The sequence below is a fragment of the Chiloscyllium plagiosum genome, chromosome 11 (assembly GCF_004010195.1).
Source record: "Chiloscyllium plagiosum isolate BGI_BamShark_2017 chromosome 11, ASM401019v2, whole genome shotgun sequence".
Taxonomy (NCBI): domain Eukaryota; kingdom Metazoa; phylum Chordata; class Chondrichthyes; order Orectolobiformes; family Hemiscylliidae; genus Chiloscyllium; species Chiloscyllium plagiosum.
The window spans coordinates 1,125,990-1,132,442 of NC_057720.1; the positions used below are offsets into that span (position 1 = coordinate 1,125,990).

General features: G+C 44.7%; 1 protein-coding gene across 1 annotated transcript in view; it reads right to left on the reverse strand.

Annotated features, from left to right (window-relative positions):
- The window catches only part of erich3 (glutamate-rich 3), a 101,307-nt gene extending 95,179 nt beyond the window's left edge, over positions 1–6,128 (reverse strand). The window contains exons 1-2 of the mRNA XM_043700061.1: positions 6,112–6,128; positions 951–1,044 (exon numbers count right to left, since the gene is read on the reverse strand). Coding sequence (XP_043555996.1) covers positions 951–1,044; positions 6,112–6,128 — 111 coding nt within the window. The remainder of the gene's footprint in view (positions 1–950; positions 1,045–6,111) is intronic.
- Positions 6,129–6,453: the final 325 nt, after the last annotated feature.

Here is a 6,453-nt window from a genome sequence, read left to right on the forward strand (position 1 = left end):
GGGTTTGGAGGGATGTGGGCCGGGTGCTGGCAGGTGGGACGAAATTGGGTTAGGATATCCAGTTGGCATCGATGAGTTGGAACGAAGGGTCTGTTTCCATGCTGTACATCTCTATGACTCTAAGAGGGTGAAGTCCTCAAAGAACACTTTGCATCAGTATTCACCGAGGAGGATATGCTGGATGGTGAGTCTTAGGAGGAGTATATTGATTTTTTTTTGGGCATATCAATATAAAAAGAGATGGAGGCATTCAGCGTTTTGAAAAGCATTAAATGAGTCAAGTCCCCAGGACCTGATGGGATGTATCCCAGAATGCAGAAGGAGAAAGGGAGGAAATTGCTGGAGCCTTGTATGAAATATTTGTGTCCTCTTTAATCACAGGAAATGTCCCAGAGATCTAGAGAATAACCAATGCTGTTCCTGAATTTAAGAAGGGCAACAGGGATAAGCTGGGAAATTACAGGCCGGTCAGATTCTTAGGGATAGGACTGACTCACATTTGGGAAATATGGACAGATGCATGGCAGGTGCAGTAAAGGTTGGAGACTAGCGTGATTGGGCTACATCAGGGCCCAGTAATTTGTACCAGGGACTCTAGGGGGCCCACTAGGGGTTGGGGATGGGAGTGGGGGTCTTGGCCAGGAGAAGCACTTTGGTCCTAACATTGGGTGGCTCGGCATACATCGGCATGCACCTTTAGTCAGTGCGTTTTGGGGGATTAGGCTTCAGAGTTGTGAAAGTAAAATGAATTCCATTGGCTGCTGCGATTGGTCAATAACTCCATTAATGTTGGATCACATGACAGTCAGGATACAAGGAAGTGACTGACATGGATCCAGGCTTTTTCCCATGAATGAGTTTGTTGATAATTAGTGTTGGGGGAGGGGGACCATTCAGAGCTGGGAGGAAAATGAAAGAAGCAGCCAACAGTGAGGATATTTGACACTCACCAATCCAGCTCGCTGGAGATGTCTCCGAACCCTTGTGTTGTTGAAATATCCTGTCAAGTGTTTGTCTGTGAGGCTGTTGTAGGTAGCCAGAGGTCTGTAAGACAATATATTGCAGTGTTAGGCTTTTGAAATCACCCAGGGTGCCATTTGTAGTATAACCAATGAACAGCACTTCTTCACCAGTGACTCAGTAGCTGCAGTGTGTACTATTACCAAAATGCACCGTAGTAATTCACGAAGGCTGCTTCGACAACGGCTTCCAAACCCATGACCTCTAGATGAACAAGACAGCAGATACATGGGAACACCACTCCCTGCAATTCCTCTCCAAGCCACTCACCATCCTAACTTGGGAAGGTACTGCTGTTCCTTTAGTATTGCTGAATCAAAATCCTAGGATCCCCGTCCTAACAGAACTGCTGGTGTCCCAATATCCCAAGGACTGCAGCAATTCAGAAGGCAACTCACTTGTACAAGGGCAGCTAGGGGTGAGCAATAAATGCCAGCCGAGCCAGCGATGCCCACATCCAATGCATGAATAAAAATAACCAACTTCTCTAACTGCAGTGTACCAGCGCTCTGATGAAGGGTCACAAACCTGAAACATTAACTCTGTTTCTCTCTGCCAAACCTGTATGTATAGAACTGCAGGAGATGAGTGAGGTCCTCAATGAATATTTCTCCCCTGTGTTTACCATGGAGAAAGACATGAAGACTTGGGAGCTTGGGGAAGTTAGTGGTGGTATCTTGGGGACAGTCCATATCACAGTAGACGTGGTGTTGGATGTATTAGAACGCATGAAGGTTGATAAATCTTCTGGTCCTGACCAGATATATACAAGAACACTCTAAGAGGCTACAGAAGAAATTGCAGGGGCCCTGGCTGATATTGTTACGTCAACGTGAGCCACTGGTGAAGTCCCGGAAGACTGGAGGGTAGTGAATGTTGTACCCTTATTCAGGAATGCTGCAAATAAAAACTGGTAATTACAGACCAGTAAGTCTAACATCTGTGGTGGGTGAGTTAATTGAGAAGATTGTGAGATAAGATATACATGCATTTGGAAAGACAGGGTTCAATTAGGAATAGTCAGCATGGCGTTGTGAGTGGGAGATCATGTCTCACAAATTTGTTAGAGCTCTTTGAAGTGACCAAAAAGGTTGATCAGGGCAGGGTGGTAGACGTAGTCTATATGAAATTCAGTAAGGCTTTTGATAAGTTCCATATGGTGGGCTGCTCTGGAAGGTTTGATCGCATGGAATCCAGGGGGAGCTGGCAAATTGGATTAATGGTAGGAAGCTGAAAAATGTGTTGCTGGAAAAGTGCAGCAGGTCAGGCAGCATCCAAGGAGCAGGAGAATCAACGTTTCGGGGGCATAAGCCCTTCTTCAGGGATGAGGAGGGTGTGCCAAGCAGGCTAAGATAAAAGGTAGGGAGGAGGGACTTGGGGGAGGGGCAGCGGGAATGCGATAGGTGGAAGGAGGTTAAGGTGAGGGTGATAGGCCAGAGAGGGGGTGGGGGAGCATCAAAGGAGCATTGCACTGTGCACAGACAATACCAAAGAGGTGCTGCACTGTCAGAGAGAATGCTGGCGGCCTTTCCTTGACAGCGGGCCTAGTAGATGGATTCTATAGATTGGAGGTTGGATTTTGTGACTGTCTGGGCCACATTCACCACTCTCTGTAACCGTCTCCGATCTTGAATGGTATAGTTACCATACCAGATAGTGATACATCCAGACAAAATGCTCTCAATGACGCACCTATAAATGTTGGCAAAGATATTCGGCATTATGCCAAACTTTCTCAACTGCCTGAGGAAGAAGAGACATTGTTGGGCCTTTGCAACCAGTGTATCCACATGAAGAGTCCAAGAAAGCTTGTTGTTGATGACCACTCCTAGGAGCTTGACACTCTCCACTTGTTCCACCTCTGTGCTGTTAGTGTGTAGGGGGGGTATGAGTAACACCCCACCGAAACTCGATAATGAGTTCCTTGGTTTTGATGGCATTGAGAGCTAGGTTGTTCTCAGTGCACCATTTTTCCAAGTCTTTCACCTCCCGTCAGTAATCTGTTTCGTTGCCACCTGAGATTCAACCGACTATGGTGGTGTCATTAAATGGCATTAGTCTGGTATTTGGTGACACAGTCATGGGTATACAGTGAGTACAGTAGGGGGCTGAGTACGCACCCCTGGGGGGCTCCAGTGTTGAATGTTAGTGAGGATGAAATATTGCCCCCAATCTTCACTGATTGTGGCTCATGGGTCAGGAAACTGAAGATCCAGTTGCAGAGAGTGGGGCTTAGTCCGAGATCACTAAGTTTAGTAATCAGTCTCGAAGGGATAATAGTGTTGAAGCTGAATGGCCTACTCCTGTTTCTATCTTCCTGTGTTCTAACATGTGTCTAATCATTTAATTAACATTTAAATGTTTGCTTTCATATTACCTTTAATGCATTGAATTATCCCAGGCTTCACAGGAAAGGTCACCAAATTGATTTGGAACTGAGCAACGAGAGCATTTATTAAGATGGGTGGGTCCTTGTTAAAGCAGTTAGTTACAAGCAGCTTCTCAATGGATCAGAGAGAGGGAGGGTGGAGAGATGGAGACAATCGCAATCCACCTTGGAGATCGTGCTGAGGCTCCAGCCTCTCCTGTTCTCTCAAGAGGGGAAGATTTAATCAGATTACCCAACATTCCTCAATTTACCTGTCTGTTGGACTGCAGCAAATAGAAAATACTGCCCAATGTTATGTACTTAACAAGAAACTGAAAAGATTTCAGTTTGAACTACAGGAAAACAAAGTATGAATGATCAACTTAGCTATTCTATTTTAACTATAACTCTCCCTTAACCCTTTCTACACACGCACACATACAGACAAACAAACATGGATTTGAAGGGTGGAGCAAGATTCCTGGGGAAAGACAGTTCAATAGGGTCTGGTACACAGGGTCTGATGAGGTGTTCCCTTTTGCTCCTTCCAAATGTTTCTAATCTCCAATCTCACTATTCACTGATGGTTTCAGTTCTTTGCTGAAGATGCAGTGCTTCAGTTCACATGCTCATTATTTAATCTTTTAGCCACTGTTTAAAGGTGACAGGTCACTGCAAAAGGTGGGAAAGATTAACTATCTTTCAGTTCATGCTTATTTCATTGCAGAGAAAGAAAAAGGGACATAAGTGTCTTGAAGTCCAGAGACTCCTATTTCTGTATTGTTCGCACACTGTATCCATTTGCTCAGAAGCCAATCAGAGAGCTGTTATACTGATAATTCCTGACCTCTGCAACTGGTGCTGATCGCAGCAGCCAATCAGCGTTCTGTCTCTGGGTGAAACGCGCTTTGTACAAACTGCTGCTTGAACAAAGCAACAGTGTAAACACAATTATAATGATTTCCAGTAACTTGTCTTTGAAAGTGAAGCAGTCTTTTGTAGTCCTTGGTTTACAGCCATGGTTTGGAGATGCCGGTGTTGGACTGGGGTGTACAAAGTTACAAATCACACAACACCAGGTTATAGTCCAACAGGTTTAGTTGGAAACACACTAGCTTTTGGAGCGATGGTCCTTCATCAGGTGATTGTGAAGGATGAAGGAGTGGTGCTCCGAAAGCTAGTGCTTGCAATTAAACCTGTCGGGCAATAACCTGGTGTTGTGATTTGTAACTTTGGCTTGCAGCGGTATCCTTTGCTAATTTGGGTCCATAATCCAATGTAAAGGGAATTAAAAAGCTGTGGTCTTTGCAGGAGGGGCATCTGAGCTTAGGGTCCAGGCAGCAGAAGGCAAAGCCGACATTTGTGAGTGACTAAAATCAGTGATACGTAGCTGATAGAATTACTACCTGCAAAGATATTAAAGGGGTGGGGGTAGGGGGTGATTAAATAGATGGGGAGGAATGACAACATGGAGAGATTTAAAAAGAGGGCTGAGACTTTCATTAACAACAGGAGCTGGAATAGTTCCGTGTACAGAGAGCCGTAAGGACTTGGTATATGTTAGGAAACTGGCATCAAGAGATTTGCCTCAGTTCAAAATATAGAATATTGTACATTACTGAAAAATACCATTCAACACTTCATGACTTTACTCATTCCTTGCAAAAAGTGTATTTCTTTGAATGCTCAGTGATCTCTATCAATGGGCAGTGTTTGCCAAGGCTCTAAGAAAGTTGGTGGTATTGTCAATTTGGTTTGCTGCCAGTAATGTGGGACAAATTCAACAAGTCACAGCTTGTACAGAGAGAATAGTTCATCAGCTGAGAGTGTTACCTTTTTTTCCATGTAATGCATAGTACTGTAGACATTAAGAATAGACTATTTGTTATCCTCTTTTTTATTCAAGAGCAATCTCTGACATCTTGGCACATGTGCCTGAGTCAAATCATCATGGCTCAAGAAACTAGAAACCAATGAACAAAACGCAAGCTGACATTTCTAGTCAACTCTTACAGGGCATTACTGAGGGAGTGCTGTTTTATTAGAGGGTTACTTAGAGCACACTCAGCACTGACCCTCGGACAGTGCAGCACTCCCTCAGCACTGACCCTCTTGACAGTGCGGCACTCCCTCAGCATTGACCCTGCGACAGTATGGCACTCCCTCAGCACTGACCCTCTGATAGTGCAGCACTTCCTAAGTACTGACCCTCTGACAGTGCGGCACTCCCTCAGCACTGACCCTCTGAACAGTGCAGCACTCCCTCAGCACTGACCCTCCGACAGTGTGGCACTCCCTCAGCACTGACCCTCAAAAGCTGCTGGTGTCTTACTGTGAAAACTGATACAAAACACCTATTCTGTTCCTTCACCATTTCTTTGTTTCCCATTACTGCTTCTCTAGCCTCATTTTCCAGTGGTCCAATGTCCATGCTGGCCTCTCTCACCTTTAATAAAACTAAATAAACTTCCAAAATGTTCTTTTATATGACTCATGAGATTACTCGCATAATTCATCATCTCCCCTTTTTTTTTATTTGTCCTTTGCTGGTTTTTAAAGCTTCCCCAATCTTTTGGCCTCCCACAAATCGTCACCGCATTGGACGCTCTTTCTTTGGTTTTTATGCTCTCCCTGACTTCCCTTGTCAGTCATCATTGCTTCATCCTTCCCCTCATATGTTTCTTCTTCCTTGTGATAAATTTCTGCTGTGCCTCCTGAATTACCCAGAAACTCCTAGCATTGCGACGCCACCATCTTCCCCTTGTAACTCACTCTGGCCAGCTCACTGTACATATCCTTGTAGTTACCTTTATTCGCAATAGCATTACATCTGATTCAAGTGTCTCCCTCTCAAACTGCAGAGTGAACTCTACCATATGATGGCCACTGCCCCCGAAGGGTCCTTTCACCTTAAGCTGCCTCATCAAGTCCATCTCATTATACACTACTAAATCCAAAATGGTATCAGTTTTCACAAGAAGAAACCAGCAGCTTATCAGAATTTCAAGAGTGTGAGGGGCAGAAATAAGTGTAGTGGCCATCACTAAGGAGAAGGGACCACAAAC